Consider the following 21,894-nt stretch of genomic DNA (forward strand, 5'->3'; position numbering starts at 1 on the left):
CGGTACAATTAGCGACAAGCTGTTGCAGTTAAAAAATTCTAGACAGCAGCAGGACTCTTGGTCACAGGGTGAACAACCATCACAACTGTCATAATTTTTCAAAGATTTCAAATTTTCAAAGAATTGCTCCCACAGAGCAAATGCAAGAGATATGAATCAAATTCATATAAAAGGAAGATACCAGTGAAACTTGAAGGTGCTGAGGTTTTGTTATTACCCTGAGCGACTGAGTTACAAAGTCCAGTTTGATTCTTCACAGTCCCATTTAATATAAGCGAGCAACATGCGGATGGTTACAGAAAGCAGTTAAAGGCACAGCAAAGGGAACAGAAAACTTGAAATACTCTGGATGTATAGATATTCTGTACCTTCTATAAGGCATTGAAATGTCAACATTATTAATCCTTGTCTAGTTTTTTATATTATCCCCAAGAGTCATGCAGAAAAGCGACATGTAATATTTTAACATTTTCAGATATATCCTCATCTGCTTGAAATATACTACAGGACAATAGACTTTTTTATTTTTTCCTGATAATTATACGATAAAATATCATGTATCATATTTATAACTGTATTATATGAGTCAGACTATCATATGTAGGATTAGGGAAGATACTAAAATGTGCAGTATACAATGCCAATATTTTCCTAACAGATTATGTGCACAATAGGGCATTATTATCCCAATATGGTATTTTCAATAATATGCCTTAGAATTAGATCTAACAGAAAAATTAAATGCTTTCTCAGCAGTATTTCCACAATTTCAGGTTTTACAACTCATCAGTGCTTAAAATTTTTAACGTACTAATTTAAATTGTTTGTACAGGAATTCTCAAGGTTTCACAAGGAAATTACACCTATGTTTGATGGTCTTCAAAACAACAGGGTTGAATGGAAAACACGAGCTGATGAATATGACGAGAAGATGAAAGCTATTGAGGAACAAAAGAAAAAGGAAGAAGAAGCAGCTGCCCAAAAAGGTTAAGTAACTTCTTAGATTTTCATTTACATATATTTGTAAGGCAGTCAACATATTCTCTCTCTCTCTCAAATTCACACATGCAGTGCACTTGTGCAATATTCTATTAAACTTTATACTAATAGTATGCAAGTTCTGAATTTGCCAAATTAGCTTTATCTTTACTTGGAAGAAGAGTAAACTTTAAAGATGACACAAATCCAGTATGCTGACTTCATTTTCCAAACTGCAGGATTATATAAAATATGACCATCACAAACGTGAAGGGAATGTAAAATTTCTTTTGCCTAAAGACTTAAAATTGAATGTAATTAAATGCTTATCTGAAATACTAGATATGTATTAAAATTCTGTGTGGCACCAACCTCAAATGTATTCAGGTGCTTTGTTTAAGCTGGAAATGAAAAACATAAGGGAATGGAGGGTATGCATTTGGAACAAAAAAAAGCAGTGCAAATCCCCAATTCTCTTCCAAGTTTAAGATAAAGCTTTGGGCTCTACTTCCCTACCACAAGTTTCTTGGCTGAAATACACTCTCTCATGTTACAAATTTAACACTAATCTTCCAAAGAGAGTCCAAGTCCTGAAATTGAAAGCATGGTTCTGCATATCCTAACCTAGAAGAGAATCTGATTTTACAGAAACTGAGAACCTATCACTCAGGTGTAAGAGTCAAATGAGTCAGTTATTTTTATTCTGTAATGCATGTGCAACAGCAGGTCAACAGCTATGCCAATCAACTGAGATGACTGGTTCAGAGATTAAAACAAAACCACGTGTGATTAAGCCAAAGTGATTAATTGTCAGCTAGTTTGAAGAAGAAAAGTTAGTTTACTCTGTGTTTCACATTTTTAAAACATAAAACAGTACTGAATCATTTATTTGCTCATCAGTGTCTGTGGGAAATAGGTGAGTATTCTTCACAGTTCACACAAAAGAGGGGCTACTCAAGGCCACCCATCAAGTTACTGTCAGTGTGTGAAGTGGAACCAGGATTGTTGGCTCCTAAAAAAATTGATACTAGGTTAAAATAAAATTTTTTAAAAAATTAAAAGTTTTTAATTTTGGTTTAAGTGGTTTAAAAAGTACTTTAAATTACATGATTTAATCAAAGCGGATTTTTGGAAAAGTTTAATAGAATTAGTCAAATATTTTGGCCTGCTCATGCTGTGATACCACTTAAACACACTTTCACAGAAATTACACCCTCCAAATTGTGTCCCAAATTTATTTTCAATGACACTTTTTTTTCTTGAAATTGCTCGTATAATTTTACTTAAGATTAATTTATTACTGAGAACTAGCTGGTTGTCAGTACATAAAAAGTATTCTTTTCCTTACACTGGAATGTAAGCACCTGAACTTCACAGAAATATTAGCAAGACAAAACAAAACAACCTGAGATCTCCTTATACACCTTCAAACCTCCTTACATATTTGCTTTCTTGGCAAAGAGTACAGTTACTAAAATCAGATGTTATGCCCTTAAGCATAAGCTTCTTAAATAAAAACAAAATAATACATTTAGGAAGAGTTGGGTATTTCCACTCTCACTTGAAGTTAGGATCATCTTAGAACATTGGTATTTTGGAATCACTTAAGCCACTGACTTAGGAAGTATTTTCCCACAGGGAAAACAGCCAAGCACAGACTGATTTGCAGGAGCCAAGGATCTGGCCTTTGCATAGAATAATTGGTATCCCAAAAAGAAAGAGAATTATTCTGCATCTTTTTAAACACACACTGGAATGAGGCCATGCACATTTGTGAAGGACAGATCTGACACTGTCAAATCAAGGCCATGTAAATATATGGGTTTGTTAAGTCAGTTCATACAAACAAGAATTTGATACATGCTGAACCATGGTCCTTTCTCTAGATCACACTGACCGGGCTATTCTTAGCCATTCAGTAGACACAAAACAAAATAAACATGTTTGCTGAACCACTACAGTGGAAAGTTCAGAACAGAAAGTAAAACAGAGCAGAGTATTAAACTGAGAAAATCAAATACATAGTTAGTAACATAGTGTTGATTATATCCACAAATTACAGAGGGTAGGACACTGATTATGTGACATGTTTCAATGCAGGTGGAAAGGGTCGAAAATGACCTAGTAACATGGTGATCCACAGCTTTCAAATGTAAGTTTTAATTCTAATATTGGTATCTTACCTTAAATGAACCTGGAAACGCAATTGATTACATTGAAAGAATCTTAACTATGACCAATGAACATCTGTGGAATCATTTGAGAGAGACAGTAACAGAATCAGTAGCTATAGATAAAAATATAAAAACTATCTCTCTCTCTTAACCAGTAATTACAAAGGGATTCACGCAGGGTTGAATAAAGGTTTATGTAAACAGGTCAAATTAAAGTTTTTGTATCATCTGCTTCAAAAATAGATTCACAGATTATATTGATCAAAGAGTTCCTTTTTTTTTTGCATGGCTTGCATTCCTCAGTTTTGTATGTGTGGGACAGTCATATATACTTAACTGCTGAAACTTTCCAGTAAGAGTGGTTCAGTGTGTGTTTGGTCCTTTGAGAAATGTTAGTATCAACTCCTACACTATATGCACATATGTATATATAATGTGTCATTGTTTCATATTCCTATTTCCCAGACAAGCAGTGAAATTTCAGAAGGTCAAACACACATAATATGCATAAAACAAAAGCAACACCTCTATAACAAGAAATTAGAGCAGGTAAAATTAACAGAAAATACTCATTTTACTTTTCTTATCTGTTTTTTAGAAAATCCAGGTGGAGGTGAAGAAGGAAAATCCAAAACATGTGTAGTTTTGTAATTCTTTGTCTCAAACTGTTCCTGCTACAGAAAAGACATCTAGAAAGAACGTCAATGAACCCCAGTGGATTTCTGCTTTGCATAGAATAGTATAGCTTGATCTCTTAACAATCCTCTTAAAACATTTGCCATTTGTTGGAAATAATTTTTAATGAAGTAAAAAAATGATTACAATTAAAAACTGAAAATAATAACGGTGTGAACTGTGCGCTCTAGGTATTTTTCCATGTCGCTCAATTTACATAGAGTGTTTTTATTAAAATAGGTCATTCTGCACACTGTCCAGAAAACATACAATTTTTGGCAGATCTATGAAATTATGGAATGAAATCTAATGTGTACAATTCAAACAAAAAATTCAACTATTGCTATTTGTATACTTAGATTTTTATATTACGTGTCTTTCCTTAATCTGGGATTCCATCCATTCCCTTCATTCTCAACACTATATAAAGTTCTAGAGTAAACATCTCCTTCACTTTAGGAATGCTCAACACAATTCCCTGGCTCTGTTTATAAAAAGCAAGCCCATGGTACACTGTGTTTTTTCAAAATTGCCAAGAGAGTTTGCTAAGATACCAGCATGTCCAAAGTAGGATCTACATTCAAAAGCATTTTAAAAGGCTCACATACTCCCAATGTGCCCTTTTGAAAATGCAATAAATTAAAGTATTTGAAAACCAATTAGTTGGCAACAATTTAATAATGAGAAGGGAAAGGAAAACAGAGGTAGAGCACATTAGAATTCACATTACCTCTCTCTCTACTACCAGAGACAGACTGCACACAAATTAGCTCCTCATAAACAATGAAGAGCTACCAAAACCTGTTCTTGAACAGTGACAGTCCACTCCATACATTCTACTCAGGTCTTGCAAAGCCAGCTCCTCCTGCAGATGGAGGAGGGGAAATGGCTGGTATATTCTGCACAGATCTGAGTTTTCACTGGAACCAGTTCCAAATCCAAGGAGATGGATGTCAAATGCAATTCCTGCAATAAGCAAATTCAACATGCAGACTCAATCCTGCCACTTTTCCTCCCCCTTTAAACAAAGAAGACCCACACTTTTTTTCCCCTCTGAAGGGCCCTCAGTATTCACAGAGAAGGGAGAATCAGTGAATTGCTCTATATAAACCTTTCCAAGAAAGCTCTATGAACAGAAATACTGTGTACAATTATCACTCAAAATTAAAGGAATCCCCCAAAAAACCCCAAATGCTTAAAACATCCTGACTTATAAATGAGCCAAATATTTTATGCAAACAGTTATGACATAAAACTGGGTATCGTGTTATTTTCTGTATTAAATGCAGCTACTAAAGAAAACTATTTCAAGGTTGTTTGATAATGTAATTTTATTCAAACTGTATTAAATGATGTATTTACTATGTATAATGTAAATTTTTATAACTGTATTTTAAAGACCCAAAGAGGAGTTAGTTATCCTGAACACATACTTAATATACAATACTTGAAGCAACAAATATAGCAACACATTCGACAAAAGCCCCTTTGGGCAAGTTGCACACGTGTAAGCAGATTGCTGCAGATTGGATTTGACTCTCAACCAAGCTTTCAAGATGACAGAGAATTAACCTTTAAATCCACCTTCTTACCTAAAGAAGCCTTCATGCAAGGCTACATTTATTTCTTACTCAAGGACACCCTAAATATGTCCTTGTACTGTCATCTATTATGTAAGTACAAACTGTTTAAAATGTAATTTTGTTAAGTAATACTTGTAAATAGAGTTCTCAACTTATTCATGAGTGCATGTAAAATGTTCATAAATACACTGCAACCATCTCTGCTGGTTTTTTTTCCACATCAAATACTTACTATAAATACTTTCTATACATATATCTACAGTGAGAAGTACTTATCAAAAGATATATTTTATATCTTACAATAGTAACTTTCCTCAGAATAACATGAAAATTTAATTTAAAAAAGTTTGTTCTTTGTATCCAAAGTAATTTGCACCTGACAGAAAAAAATACCCACTGTACTTATTCATGTGCAGACTGTTTCTTGTGAAACATAACTGAATGAATCTTTAAAGATATGTTGCACCTTGAAGAGGAATACAAATCCAGTAAGTTTCTCAAGCAATATACATGCTTTACTTGTATATTTAGGATTACACTTTAAAGAAGGATTAACATTCAATTAATGGAAAGGAGATCAGAAGCCACAGATAACATAAAAGTCACATGTACATCTCCAGTAGAAAGCCACATACGTATGTTTTACATCAAAAATTTCACCAACCAACCAAATTTTTATAAATGGAATTATAAGACACATTAAATTTTAGCTAAAATTTAAAACAAAGTCACAATAAACTGAACTTTTTAAAGGATTATGGGAGACATTTCACAATTTACTTAATTCAAGCAGAGTACATATTTGATAAAACTTGAACTTCTCCAGTAGCACTTTAAAATACTTATGGAGACTAATACCTAAATATTAAAGTCTACATGGCCAATAAAGTTAAGGCTATTAACTCTTGTTAAATAAATTAAAAATACAAATATATTAAAGTGTATGGCTTTAAACTACTCACAGAAACTTACAAATGCTCCTTCATAAAAATCTGACAATACCTGAAGTTTGGGATAAAATAAAAAGCAGTGAACTTCTGATGTAATGTCAATAAACCATATTCTTGTTTGTTTAAGTCTGGGTGCCATATATCTTTTGCACTGAAAGAGTTATTTCTCTTGTTTCATGAGTATGCTACCTATCATAAGAAACAAAGTTTTTAGATTTGAAGCCTTCTACAAAGATAATCTACCCAAATGGTTCATATGAGTGACTGTAGAAAAAGTATGCTGGCAGAAAGAGGTCTCCGGTAAATTATGACTGGATTTCCAGACTTCCATCTTGACAATTCATGAAGAAAGTCAGCCTATATCAATTTCAAGGTTTAGAGAAACAAGTCTTGAAAATACTCATCAAACTCCTCCTCCCTGTAGGAACAACAACAACAAAAATGTCAAAGACAGTTCTGCTTTGGATTTTTACCTAGGAGATAATCTTTGTATGAAAAATATTTAGCAAATTTCTTCTTAGAATTGTAGAACGTATAGATAATTTTGAATTATTCCAATACCCTTCACAATTTCTCGACTGTGCAACAGCAGTGAGCTGTTAGGATTTACTTCTAAAATAATTAACAGTATAGTAGAAGGTAAGAGAGCAGTGGTATCAGTGGCTTGAGAAAGGTTTTCATCCAGAATTGTGTATGACTCCTCTTTAAAAACACATTTCTAGGTTAGCATGGAAAAAGATTTGATATAACTTTAAATGTCAGATTATTCATTGAAACACTCAGGAAAAATCTCTGCCTTTGCAGTTCTGAATGGACACTGTAGATTTTACCAGCTACAAGTTCACAGGATCAAACTAACCGTGATTTTTCATCTGCATCTTGTAGGGGACCTTTCCAAAAGTCAGCATCTGAAGGACCATCTTCTGCATCGCTGTTATTAGAATCTGTTAAAAAATTTAAAGTGTTTATTAAATAAATTGTAAAATAATTAATCTTTTTTTTTTACTTACATAGCAAATTACTAGGAGCAATGTTTAACTACAATCATGAGAATTAACACTTTACCTTGCATAAAGTGAAAATGAAAATGTTTTGCAACTGTAATCAATGTAGCATCAAAAATATTCTTGGATACCATGAACTAACATTTTGATCAAACATAACAACAATCGTGTGAAAACATTGCTCTCGACACAACAGCAGCACAGCATTTTGTTCCTAAAATCAAACAATCGCAAACCCAGAGTTACAATACAGTTTCAATTAATGACATTAAATGGATCAATTACCTTATTTCTACTTAAATGATTATTTATATCGTGACTTACAGTGAAATTGTCAGAAAACTGCATAACTGTTTTGTGTAAGTATATAGGAGTGAAAACTCGTATCGGAAACATGCACTGACCTAGAAAAAAATGATCTTCCAATAAAGCTTCCCTGGCAAAACAGAAACTTTGGCCATGGTCCAAGTCATAAGAAAACTGCTTCAGGTCTTCCTGTAGCTAACTGGGAAAACCTGGAGCCTCGAGACATCCTTAAAAATGTACAGCAGAGCACAGAAATCAATAGAAACACTCAATCCCTTCTAGACGGTCTGCAGCAAGAATTGGCATGACCAGAAGATGGGGTTTTTTTAATCAAAAAGAAACTGGAGACTGGAATTACTGAGCTACAGAGACAACCAGTGCCTAAAGAGTTACTGAGACTGAGTGCTCGTGCAACAAGTAGGTCTCTGAGGTACTACTGGTGGTAGTGAAAAGACTTTATTAAAGCCTAGGATGTATTTAAAATCTTTATTTTTTTGAGCAGAGTACATACAATTCTGTGAAGGAAAATGTACTAGTTATTATATCAGAAAAGTACTTTCCTCACACAGCACAGATTACACGGCATACATTTGCACACCTGGACCCATGCAATTAATAACGTACCTATTTTTGCACCCTCTACTCTTTTCTGGAACAGTCTGACCTCTCACTTTTCTGATTATTTCTATTCTGTTATCTGCCCACATTTTCATTCTTTGCTTAAACAATTTCCTTCTTAAAATTCCCTACAGTTTTTCTCCAGGATATATAAGTAATTAATTTGAACCTTCATATTTGTTTGTTTGCACACAGCATTTTTATCTCATAAAATAATAAAAAAGTCAGCTAATAAAACTAAGATCAATCACAAATGAAATAATACAACTTATTACAAAAACATAAGAGATATTAAAATACTTTACCTTTATCAGAACTATCTGAATCTTCTGAAGAAACCTGATCTGTAAAGAAGCACCAAGATAGAAAAAAACCAGTAAGCTTACCTTGGTTATCTGTTATCTTAAATTGTTCACAAGGATTACACACAGTTGTTCACACACATTGTTTCACAATGCATTACACACAAACATGTGCACAAACACACACACACCACACTCAAAAAAAGCAAGCAAATTCCGAAGTAGAAGGATTTTTTTTTTGCATGAGTACAAAGGTCTCAGTTTTAGTTCAATTATGTTATCCCGAGATCTGTGGTGTAAAAAGGTTATCTAACATTTCCAAAAGGCTTTCAACCCCAAAGCCTCATGAAATGAAATACTTCACAACCCTTTCTGGTATGCAATGTCCAATTCTTGGACAAATTTTCCTTATAATGCATATTTTTCAAAAGGTTCTCCCTCTCTGCTACATATAAGAAATTTATCTTTTTTTTTTTGCATCTAGGAAATTTTACCTCAGAAATTTATCTTTTTGACTACCTGTGTTAGAATCAAGAAAGTTACATATCTCTATGTATAACTAAACATATTTATCTATACATAATTATGCGTCTATATCTATGTAGCTATAGCAAAACTAAGGTTCAACTAACACATTTGTATATTTTAATAACTGAAGGTTTAAAACTTAAATGTACCTTTATGGGTCTTTTTTTTGGACTTCTTTTTTGTTGAACGAGAAAATTTAGTCTTCTTATTTTTTGGCTCTTTAGAGTCCTGTACAGCTGTGCCTCCTTTCTTGTGTGTTTTGACTTCTTTCCTCCTTTAAAAAAGATGAATATATACCTTCTCTATTATATGTACTTCTTATGCAACAGGAAATCTGAAGCATTTAATTCAGTCAAACAGTTCTCATTTCTTCAGAAACCTAACAGTAGCTAAACTGAAAAAAATTAATTTGGTTTTAAAAAGAAAAGTTCTATAGAAACGCAAGAGCTCTAGAGCTGAAGGCAAAGGACAGGAAATGCTAAACTCACTAATATGACACATACAGACAACAAAAACAAACATTAAATACAGAAAACAATTTTATAACATGCAGAATTCTTACTTATTTTGAGTTTTTTTCTTTTAGCAAACAACTTCGTATATATGTAGTGAGAAAAACACAGTTAATACAGATTTTAAAATATATTTTCATATTTGATAGCAACAAAACCTGAGGTAGAGGACTCTCAAGCCTAAGAAGCTGCTGCAAACAACAAAGTCATGTGTTTTATTTTCAGCATTACTTATACTGGCTTGTTGTAAGAACACAGGCTAACTTTTTCCTACTTCTTTGTATGAAGAGGTCAGTGAAATTGTTTCAAAGTAAGTATTACTCTGGAACAGTCTCAATGTGTGTCCATGCTTATTCAGAACTCAAGTGGTTTTACTATTTTAGTTCCAAAAATCAAGACAGATCAAACTAATCTCAGCTAATGAACTATCCCTCCTAATATCTGCCTACACAGTGCTCCAGTGAAGAAACTGCGTATGAATTAACTTTCAAAATGGATTGACTACTAGATGCATGTTTGATTTGTGTTACTTTAGAAATCATTGTTTCCTGGCTCAGAGGTTTGCCTTTCATATGCTTTGCAGATAATTGTATGGGTTAATTACTGAGACATGCAACTAAGTTAATGCCACATCAAAATTTAAAAAATCATAAAACCCGAGTGTCAATAGCTGTGGAATTCAATAAGATTACACATACTATATAAAAAACAAATTTAAAAAAATCTAATCTTAATGCACACATTTTGTAGGTTCAAAATATACTCATTTTCTCTCCAATTAATAAGTGATTCTCAAAGAAGAACAAACATTCAAATGCAAATTTTCCGAGCACAGTCGCTTGACTCACACATAAAGCCACTATTCCTAGTAAAAGGAAAAGCATTTCAGCTCTGAAACACAGCAAGAGGGGATATTTAAAAAGTGTTTTGCATAAATGTTCAGATAAGAAAAATAATCACTAGGCTGAAATTAAGCACATGAAACTTCTGTGGTGGTAGGGATGGGATTCTTCCAGTTTGAGAGGTTTTGCACTTTCGTTAGTGCAGTCCCTAACTCTCAACAGGGACAAGCCAGTGACTTTATAAGAACTACAGAACGTTTATGCTAGTTCAGCATAAATGAAGTTCCTAACCATCTAGGTGAAGTCTTTCCCCTATTTGCTGTTCATCATAACTGTAACCTATCAATAATTCACCTCCCATATTTTAAAATATTTCATTACCGGTGATGAAAGTTTAGTTTGTAGGAACATTCTGGACATAGCCCTGAAAAAGAGAAAATAAGAACATTGCAGCCATCATTCTGAAAAGCATAATTAACAAAATTTAGAAGTAGATGTTTCAGTAGCTTTTCCTTCAAAACTGTAGTTACAATGTAAGTGCAGCCAGGATTTAGAAAAATACCACAACAAAATTCTTCAGTACAAACCCAGATTTTACTAAACCTGGAGAAAGATCACAGGTTTAGCATTGGCAACTATTCATTAAAAAAGTATCCGTGCTTATCATGTACAGACATCATATTTTATGGATCTTTGTGGACAGATCAAATTGTTCTATAACACTGAAGACCCATAAGTGTCTTAGAGTTTTGCCAGAGACCAAGTGCTCCTACATGGAGTGTCTTGTGCACAAAAGAAAATAACCACCATTAGCTTGTTTTACACAAAGAACTGTGTAAAAGGTGGTAGGTTTAATTATCTGATGAATGTATCAAAATATACACAATACTGAAAAAGAAAATCCCAGTCAAGATGCAAGAATGGAAAAGAAATTATTTAATTAAAGATAAGAACTTTGTAAGAAAACATAAATATTAAAATCCGTAGAGCTGAAGGTGTGCAAGAAGTTGCCTGGTCCAAAACCCTAAGGACTCCTAAGGGTTGTAACTGAATGAGCAATGACAATGCTGAAACCCTCCCTGCAATGTCGTACTGTCCATTAAAACTAGACATGCCTGTATACAGAAGCTTATAATCGATTATTCTAATTTTATGACATCATTCATTATACAGTATGAAGTGGTCAATCTGTAACAACTTCATTATATATAATGATAATAGCTGTTCTCTCTAAATCAAGACCATCATACTACCACCTGTGATTAAGAAAATTATATCCTATTCTGCATTTCTCACTTTGCATGAACTAATATAATTGAGTCTTGTTCGATGGCTTTTAAAGCACAAGATATTTGTCTACTTTTAAGTGTACCTATCCTTGAAGGGCTGACTTACGCAACTTCACAAGTGCATTCCTCTTTTCACCATGTTCAATGTAGCCAAAATTCACCTCCCAGCTCTTCAGGCCTTCTTGCTCATCACAGTGCTTATTTCCACAAGAAAACTGACCTGTAAAGAGGTCAAAACCAGCAAAGTGTGGTTCAATGATTAACATGCATAGGTTTAGGCTTGTTATTTCCGGTTTTGCTCAGTTTTTGCTTTTCGTGTTCCATTCTTTCAAATAAAAAAGAGTGCAAATCTAAAAATAACATCTAGAGTAAGGAAACAAAAACAGAGAACAACAAAGCAATCAATCAATCAATCAAACGTGCCTAATACTGCCTATTTGCAAAGAAAAAACAAAACTGGAACTCTGTTTTGAAATGTATGGATGAAGATATGCTAAGAAATAACAAGCCTAATACTGAACTCTGAAAAAATGAATGTTACTAGGATACATTCTATATCCTAAATAATTACTAACTTAGTAGTGGTGATGGATTAGGAAGTGTGATAACAGACATGCATCTTTAATGACATCAAACTATTGAAAGCATCATGTACATACCAAATGAAGATGCCCACATTCTTATTGCCTATCTAATTTACCTGATATACCGGACATGCAACTTGTATTCTAATGACCTTCCCTAAACACCTTTCTTGCAAGAAAAGGAAATCCAATTTTGTGAGAAACAATATGTCAGCTTTAATAGCTTCCTTCAGTTCATTATGTGAAAGGCAACGCTGATTTTAATACAATCTGCACATAACCAATGTTGTTTACAGCACTGACTTCCTAATACTGGAGAAATAAAGATATGTTTATTCCTTTTGCAGAAGCCTGATTTGTATACAGGGCTGGTAGAAGGGATGTGAAGGATGTGTATTAATAGGCTCACAAGCAGGACTGTTGGTGAATGATTAACCTCAGAAAATTCTGCTTAAGCTGCTAACTAGTGGATTGGCAGTGTCCTCAGATACTTCGGTTCTGCAACGAAACACCACTTGCAATGTGAACATTTGAAGGCACCAGCAGTGGTTCTCATCACCACTATTACTGACACAGCTAAATTAAGTACACACAATGCGAATTATCAGACAGGCAGGTAATAACGTTTTATTAGATTTGAGTAAATCAATTTATATTGCTGATTTATATTTGAAAATAGCATTGAAGACCCACGCCTTTTTTAAAGGATCGTTTAGAACCGCACTCAGGAAGAGTCCGACATCCGTGAGCGCGTTGGGTTCTCGCGCCCTCCGGTGGTGAAAGGGAGGATTTATCAATTCTTATATTCCATTGTACACTTTCCATCAGCGTTCCATTAAAAAGCTTGAAACATGTAATTCTGCACTTTTTGCCACATTTTAAAATATGGAGTACCACATATTAAAATTACAATGCAGCTTTAAATTCTTTTCCCCCATGAAGACATAAAAATAATTTATTTCTCATTTAATTTTAATTATCTTTTTAAAGCATTCAATAAAGCACACAACAAATGTAACTATCTGGTAACATAATCTGTAGTGCTGAATGCAACATATTACTACAACCACCTTTAGAAGTTCTAATCTTTATAGCTTAAAAATGCCATCATTAATGTTTACGCTTCCCAATGTGATATATACATTTTTAAAAACATAATTTTTTTTTAACTTTCTGTAGTATACTATAATAGAGCTGTTTACAGAATGCAGCTCTCCACAAAACTGTAGCTGAGAGACACTGATCAACAATATCACCCCATACAATTTTCTTGTGTCTGCATCCATGACTTCCAAAAACTACACACGTATGAGGATCCACCCACAGGAAGAGCAATCTATTCACCTCATTTTCTTGCTTGTTCAGCAACTTGAAAATGCCCAAGCAACTAGGCCATGGAATGGGGACTGCTGTGCAAGGTCCCATTAACACACTGGTGAGAATTCACACACAGAATTAAGCTGCTGATTCAGAAACAGGATTGGGAGACATGATAACCATACTCACTATTCCCACTGAGGCTTTCAATTCCAATTTAACCTCAAACAGACATCACACAAGAAACTTTGATTAAAAAGTTAACCTTTTGCAGAACAGCATTGGAGAAACCATTAATAAATAATTTCCTGAGCAAAAGTACTGAGAGACTTCAATTAAGAGTATTCTACATTATCAAATGCGTTATGGTGGTGTTCATTACAAATCTGACCTTGTGAGAATAAACCAAATGTTCTTTTAATGTTAATATATGCAGATCAGTGTGCACTCTAGACCTATGTGCATAAAACAGCGAAGTTGGAAGTTAAGTCAATTTATCGTCCATTATTACCTGATAAACTTACCAGTATTGTCAAATACCGTCTAACAAAATTATGTCAAAAAGCATCAAGAAATGTAATAAAAAATGAAAGATAGTATTACCTTTTCCTGAAATTACTTCTTTCTCATGTCGCCATCTAAATCCAAACTGTTAAGAAACAAAATTAAGTTGTAAATACTCAATGTATTCAGTATTGGAAAGAATAATTTCAGTTGATTGATTTCCTGCATGTGGTTCATCCTTTCAATCTCGGTCAGAAAAATTTAATTTCTTTCTCTTTTAATTAAATATATCTCTCTGCCTCTGTTTGTAGAATGGTATTTTATTTATAAAAATACTTTACATATTTTTATTTTCACAGGAAAGTCTCCATACTGAAAAACAATTACAAAAGCAAAAATATTAACATTTCCAAGTGGAAGACAAGTTGGCCTAGAAATCTGGAAATAAAAACAAAAGAATAAAATGTATTCTATTTAATGACCAGGTGTCAAACAGATTTCAATTCTTGGCAATAGGAGACATTTCCAATCTGTTAAGCTACAAAACAAAGCAGAGACAGCAAATAAGAACTTTTCTAGAAAAATAAGACAACAACGAGAAGAAAACATTTCAAGTCCAATGCATATCAAAGTAAAGCTTAGATGCAGAGCAGAGCTAATGCAGCTCCCTTGTTGCATCACAAAACTGACAATAGAATTAAACTATCTGACAATACAGATGGTCAGTTACCAGCCTGAAAGCTTGCAGACAAGATGCACTGAAGGTTCAAAGACAACCTTGACCTAAAAATTTCTTATCTAGGGAAAATGTAAGGAGTAACAGACCCATCACAAGCAATAGCTGTCAGAACACACTGTCTCTAAGTAGCCTCATACCAGAGGTTCACATCGGCATTTGATTAAAAGGAAAAGATTGTATGTTCTAACCACACAACGAAAAGTGGGATCATGGATCACAGGGTCCTCTTTGACTGCAGTGCCAGCAACCAAGATGAGTGCAGGCGTGCAAGTGAGTGTGTGAGCAGCAGTGAAGACCAAGCCAGACCATCAGCAAGGTGAAGGGCCTGGGAGCATGGAGGGTGAGCGAGTCTGCATGGGTCAGCTCTGGGTGTGAGAACATGTCTAGGGCTGACAGCACAGGGGGTGTGCTGCGAGGCCAGGGGAGTCTCAACCATCTCTGTGTGGATGTGTGTGTGTGTGCACAGCCATGTGTGCACGTCAGTGAAACAGTCTAAACCAGCAACTGCAATGTGGCTGCAGTCTTGAGGATTCATATATCTTAGAGCTTCTTACTGTTTTCTTCTGAGCTTCAGCCTTTGACAAGGTGCTCTGCTTATTTTTCAGACCTCAGGAGAGACGTTCCCATGAAACTTGCCCTTATAATTATCCAGTATTTCAGAAAACATAGTTTTTTCTTGGAAGAAAAATTCCAGAAGAGATCTGAGCTACAATCTCTATGCAGAGATCTTTAGAAAAATTATCTGACTAGAAGATTTTATTGGAGCAAAACAATTACAGCTGTGAAAAGCCAGATGAGCATGTATGTGCGAGTCTCAATCTGTGCAATATAAACGTCTAAAACATTACAGAAAACTGACCTCCAACTTTACTTTGACTCCATCTAAGCAGGATATAGAACCAACAGAATCAAAGAACAGCCCAGGTTGGAAGGCACCTCGACAATCATTGTTGTTAACCTTGTTCAACTATTCATGGGAAAGGAGGCAGAGATGAGATTATCCAGCACCCTGTGCAATTGCAGCTGCAAAACCTCCAGCCCTGGGGATTGTAACGTGCCACTGGGGAGGCTGTTCAGCAAATCAATGCTTCCACTTTCTTATATCAATATGAAGTACCATCATATAAAGTATCAACAACTATCATACAAAAAGTTGGCCAGCTAAGAAGCTTGTTATCTACCCTGCAACCTCTCATAGCACCAGCACTGCAAATCTGAAAGCACAGACTGCATTCCATTGGTGCGAATGGGATCAGCAGCCCATTTCAGACTTCCAAGAAAAAAGCCTGCTTTGAAATCCTTCTCTACCAAACATAGGCATGGATAAATCAGTAATTGAAAAAAATCTCTTGTTTTTCCTATTTTTCTAAGACTTTCTAAGAAAGGACTTTCATATGATCAGAACGTATTTGAGAACAGAAAGTATAAATATTTTACAAACTGCATGACACAGCAGTTATGCTGACATGGCAATTCCAAAAATATAGGTAATGACTTGTATAAATGGGAATTAAGAGTGACCTCAAAGTTAGGACAGACACACTTGAAGTCTGACAGGGAAATACTGTTCACACAACACACATACAAAAAAAATCTAGGGCAGAAGGGTTTCCCCACGAAAGATAGCAAACACACAGAAACTTGGCACAGTAGTGAAAGAAACAAAATCTGTAAGTCTGCTCTAGGGAAATCAGCTAGGGGACAGAGAGGACATTGAGCAATATGAAACAGCTATAGGAAAATAAAATGAAATTTGCTCAAAAAAAGGAGGGAAGGCATCTTCAGCATTTTAATTTTTGTTAATTTTAATTAAATGTTCACATTTTACTGTTCCAATTGTCTTTAGATGACTATCATCTTTTCTGCCTAACAGAGTTAAGCCCAGTTCTTTCGACTGTTTACCAGTTAATGTAGTTTTCAATACTATAAATAGTCTAAAAGAACTATATAGACACTGTTTACAGCACTGGGTTACTGTGTGTTAACACCAAGACACATCTGAGTTTAGCTACACTCTTTGCAAAACCAAAATAGAAAATTCCTGTATGCTCTCTGACTAAGAAGTTAGTCAGCCAAAAACTTGGAGAAAATAAAGGCTGTTCCAGTTAAGAAGAAAACCTGGTGCTGGAACTGGGCTGTTTCTCTTAAGAAATTCTATTTATTTACAAGGCACATACAGATCCTGTTTCCACAAACAGAAAAAAAGAACAACCAGCAAAAGATGCTACTTTAGAATAGACTTTTCCAAAATTGTTTCTGCCAGCATTCAAGTACAAAACTCTTTTTAGACTTTTTTTTTTTAACAGTAACATTCCAGGGTTTTCTAGGCTTCATCTATTGCTCCTCTCCAAGCAACCTCTCTAGCCTTCTTCCTTTAACCCCTTTGTGTTTTCTGCCTTTTTCACACACAATGTACCTCTTCATAAAACACCATCTGACAGAAATGCTCGTATTCCCACAGAAGCACATTTTTGAGGCAGTGACAATGCTTGGATTCAAACTGCTGCTGCTTATTAAGTAACTTGACAAATTCTCACAACTCTTTCTCTAGGGAAGGGGTACAACATTCTGGTTTCACAATGTATCCACAATCATAAGGCAATTTTTAAAAAGGACATACTTCAAAACCGGTGTGATTTACAATAATTAAACATACCTTATTCTCTTTGTATCTGCTGAGATCTGCTATGCAGTATTCTTTGAACAATTTATCATAATACTTCTTTGCAAGCCTCTTCTCCCTATAACAAAAGGTATTTTTTATTAAATATAGAACATGACACAATTCATTTTACATTGTAATGACATTAACAAGATGTTGTTTCATGCAAAGAACACAAGTTGCAGAGAAATGAAACAGATACACACTTACTAAACTAAGGAGTAATTTCCATAAAATTGGAAAAATATACATAAAATAAATCTGCAATACATACTAAACTATGTTTTTTCAAACTCAGATTTCTTCAGAGTTTTCAGAACAGTCATTTGAATCTCAGAGAATGCACAATTATTTATTAGTTTTTCTGTCATCAACTCATGTTACCACTTGAGCAATATCGCAATATGAAAGACCTCCTAATGGTCTTTCATTTTCAAATGCATCAAAGATCAAAGAATGATCACTAAGTATGCACAGTAATTCTTATTAGTAGGGGACACTACAAATTTAGTACAAGTGATCTAAAAATAACATGTTCTATAATATTTTCAGTACCAATTCATGTCTGCTTCGTCTTCTTCATTCCACAGGAATCTATGGTTTTCTCTAATAACATCAAGATCCGTCTTGTCATTTGCTCTATAAAAGGACACACTTTTTTTTAGTACAACGTAATATTAAAGTGAAAAGTCCATCAAATAATAATTTGGTAAGCATCGGTATTTCACAGTTATGATCTCCACCCCACAAGCATAAAGGAATACATTGCTATGAAATAAAACTACCAAAAATGTATTCCCTGGCATACCTGTTCCCAAAAAAACCCAAAAAACCTCAGGGTGGAAAATGGCCACTGCAATTGTGGATGACTTGATCCTATCTGAAAACACTTTTTATACTCTTTATTGAAGACAGTAATTTTAAAAGGCAGTTATATATATCTCTAAAGAAGGTTATCATTATTCTGGACAATGGATAGCATTTCTGCACATTTCAAAAGTATTTCAGACTGTTACTTTGAAGGTACTGACAGATATTTCTCAATGTACCTTCAATTAATGCTCACCTGTCATCTTTCTTTTTGCATAACAAAACAAGAATAATTCAGCTCATGGTAAGGTCTCATCTAAAAATATGCAACCAAAATGAAACAATGCAATTTTGGTTTTTTGGATTTACAATTTACAACTACTGTAGTTACCATTTTTGACCAAAAAAATTAGTAATTTCACACACAGCCACATCCACTTCTGCCCCTAAAGCTATAATATATATTTACCAGTTTGACATTAACAGGGGAGCTTTAGGGTCACTTTTAGGGGAAAGTTTGCTAATGGTTCTCACCCAGTTCGTCGGAAGTCTTCTATTTTGCCACCATAGTATAAAATGTAGTCATGCACTAACTTTTTATGTCTTTCATACTGAATAAAGCAATTAAGGATTGTTTCAGAACTTGTCTTCTTTTGTTTAGTTTAAAACTAAAAAAAAAAAAAAAAACCAAAAAACTTTTTGTATACTTAAGAGAAAGACACTTTTTTCCTCACAAACAGTTCAGTAATTTCCAGAAAGAACAGAATTAATTAGCAACTTTTACTTAATAACCTCTTGTAGAAGCTACTTTCCAAATACAGGAATTCAAGGCAATTTCATGTTTAAAACCTCATTCAGCTGCCAGACCTTTATAAAACTGTCTTCCTTTATCAAACATGCTCTGTTCTCATATACACAGAAACCTGGTTTATTTTCTCAGCTGTAATTTAAACAACAGCTTCTCGGTACTGCAGTTTTGGTTTAAAACAAGTTTGTATTTCTGCATTATAAAAATAGTCTGGTTATTAAAATGGAACAATTTATTACATTTTTACCATCAACATACAAGTAAAAGTTGTATGCTTTAGTTTGGAGATGCAAATCATGGAAAATTATGTAATGCTTTTTAGAACACATTGGCCTCAGAGACATAATTTGAAACACATTTTGTACCACAATTTGAGCAAAATTTGTAATTATTTATTCAGAAAATAAGTCTCTTCAAAAATAAAAACATTATATATGCCTTCTTTTTCAATTAACTTGTATCTCAACAACAAAAAGTAGCTCCTTTGAAGAATGACTCAGTATCTGGTACTGCACTGTCAACTACTGTCATAACTGAGAAATCCCAGTATTTTACCACAATGGATAACCTGTGCTCCACCTTCAAACTTGAAGAAAAATGAAACAGAAGGATACAGCACTCATCGATATCAAGTGAAATCTTCTTTTTCTTGCTTCTTCCCTGTTAATAACAAACATACTTCAGTGAAAGCTATCTTTCCCTTAAGGTAAAAAATATCTCACAAAAGCAGTATATAAAAGATACCTATCACATTCTTCAGCTGCGAATTGTCTGTGAACCACACTGCCTTGCTTTGCTTTTTGGAACGGCTTTACCAGAAGGTCATCTTCCTCTATTCTAAAGGTAGGTGGGAAAAAGGAAGAAAAGTTAGTCAAGAACTTTCCATAAGCAATAGAATTTCCATATGCCAAACCTTCCATTACAAAAACTGTTATATTGCTAGTTTCTACATGAATGAAACAAAACTTCAGAACCAACATCAGCTTGGACTTTACCTCATTTGCAGAACAAAATCAGAAAGGCAATCACTTACAGTTAGCATTTAAAGGAAAATGTTTAAAACAGCCACTTGTAATATTTATTTTTATCAATACTATCACTGTAGAACCACAATGAAAAACCTCCAAAGTTTCACTCTACATTCTAAGTCCTCTACAAATCTCAGCTACAAATCTCAGCTACACAGCAAAGTAGGAACAGAAAGGACAGTGTGCTCACTGAATGAGTGTGACTGCTAATAACCCTATCCCACCCTTCCATGCCAATGGCCCATCACCTCATTAAACAGCTCTACCTCTTGTAGTGCAATCACATGAATCACAAATTTAAAACTCAACTGCCATGTTGTGAACCATACTTGTTCGAAAACATAGAACTAAAAATACCTTAAGAATTCAACAAAGTAATAAAAAGTTAACTATAAAGAGATGCATTTTAGCTAGTAAAGGTATATTTAGTTAGTTTCATTCATGAGTAGAGGTGAAGAAAAGATTTTTCCACAATCATCAGCTGACAGAAAGAATGGAAGTCAGAAACTTGAATAAAGCAAGCCAGAGAATTTGTATTCCAAGCTATGGAATAGAAGTCTAGAAACTAAGGGCATCATTTGCTCAAAAGGACTGTAAGCACAAAATTCCCATAAAGAGACTCCATAAAACAGTAATTTGGAAAAAATTTAAGACTACTATTTTCCTTAAAGTGAAAATAAATATCATCATAGAGCAAGAAGATATATACATAGAGTGAACCCACATAAGAGCCCTATTGGGAATCAGCAGTAGTGTGCCAGAACAAGGATAATGATGGTATTTTTGAAAGGCTCCTGATGGTTAGTTAATATTCCACCTCGAAAGTGGAAGGGTAGAATGTATAATGGCCTTCTAAAGAAAACAAAATCTGAACAAAACCAGTCACTGTTTTAATGGAGAACAGCTATATTTATAAAATAAATGAAACACCACAATGCCTGCTCTTATTCCAGTGATTAAAACATGAAATTTTTTTCCCAGAATGCAGTCAGACACTACAAAACCCATTCTTTCAATTTTTCTACAAAGGAAAATATGCAATAGACCTAGGAAAGTTTCCAGAAAGTCTTCTTAAATAAAGTCCAGTGAAAAGCAAGGGAGAGACAGGAAAAAGAAAAGTACATGCATAATGTGGGCCAAATGTTCAGTATGGTGCAGAAAGTGTCAAAGGACTACACTGCCAAAACAAAATAAATACATAAATAAATAAAAATCTTTATAACATAATGAAATCAGACTACAAATTTCCAGGTCACTAATTGTGGGAACTACTGAAAGAATTAGCAAAAGTCATCTCAAATAAGAGATGTGCAGTTACACTTCAAGGATTGAATGCAACACAATTCACCAATTCCCAGGTCTCTTCACAAATTAAATAATAAAGAAGTAGCATTAGTTCTTCGCTTTATATCTATATATGTTTTATATTTACAAAGCCTGCTACCACTTGGCCTTTCTTGCCTTGCTCTCCTAGCAGTTCCATTTGTCCTGATGGATTCACAGTGAAGTGAACAGTGCTGCCAAATCCCAGCAGTGGATACTAATGCTTGGAAAAACGAAACACTCTGCTCCGAGAACTGAGGAGGATATAGACAACAGATGGAGATGGCAGAACAGATCTCAATCAGCTGCCCCAAGGAGATGACAAGCTTTGGCAAGCTTGACATGAGGAGATGCAGAA

At 34.3% G+C, this 21,894-nt stretch overlaps 2 protein-coding genes across 4 annotated transcripts in view; one reads left to right on the forward strand and one right to left on the reverse strand.

Moving 5' to 3' along the window:
- PDE6C (phosphodiesterase 6C) overlaps positions 1-4,399 on the forward strand; it is a 28,193-nt gene extending 23,794 nt beyond the window's left edge. The window contains exons 21-23 of one of the 2 annotated variants that reach the window (XM_032694873.1): positions 833-986; positions 2,290-2,292; positions 3,751-4,399. In XM_032694873.1, coding sequence (XP_032550764.1) covers positions 833-986; positions 2,290-2,292; positions 3,751-3,803 — 210 coding nt within the window. In that variant the 3' untranslated portion in view covers positions 3,804-4,399. Of the gene's footprint in view, positions 1-832; positions 987-1,701; positions 1,705-2,289; positions 2,293-3,750 lie in introns of both variants that reach the window. The other variant, XM_032694872.1, reaches the window with a different exon arrangement.
- LOC116790147 (protein FRA10AC1) overlaps positions 253-21,894 on the reverse strand; it is a 41,251-nt gene continuing 19,609 nt past the window's right edge. For both annotated transcript variants that reach the window (XM_032694879.1, XM_032694880.1), the window contains exons 3-14: positions 19,930-20,022; positions 19,800-19,845; positions 18,912-18,988; positions 18,123-18,206; positions 17,562-17,646; positions 14,266-14,311; positions 11,868-11,981; positions 10,854-10,896; positions 9,268-9,392; positions 8,594-8,632; positions 7,220-7,304; positions 253-6,778 (exon numbers count right to left, since the gene is read on the reverse strand). In XM_032694879.1, the coding sequence (XP_032550770.1) occupies positions 6,736-6,778; positions 7,220-7,304; positions 8,594-8,632; positions 9,268-9,392; positions 10,854-10,896; positions 11,868-11,981; positions 14,266-14,311; positions 17,562-17,646; positions 18,123-18,206; positions 18,912-18,988; positions 19,800-19,845; positions 19,930-20,022 (880 nt within the window). In that variant the 3' untranslated portion in view covers positions 253-6,735. The remainder of the gene's footprint in view (positions 6,779-7,219; positions 7,305-8,593; positions 8,633-9,267; positions 9,393-10,853; positions 10,897-11,867; positions 11,982-14,265; positions 14,312-17,561; positions 17,647-18,122; positions 18,207-18,911; positions 18,989-19,799; positions 19,846-19,929; positions 20,023-21,894) is intronic.

This window comes from Chiroxiphia lanceolata, chromosome 8 (genome assembly GCF_009829145.1).
Source record: "Chiroxiphia lanceolata isolate bChiLan1 chromosome 8, bChiLan1.pri, whole genome shotgun sequence".
Lineage (NCBI taxonomy): Eukaryota > Metazoa > Chordata > Aves > Passeriformes > Pipridae > Chiroxiphia > Chiroxiphia lanceolata.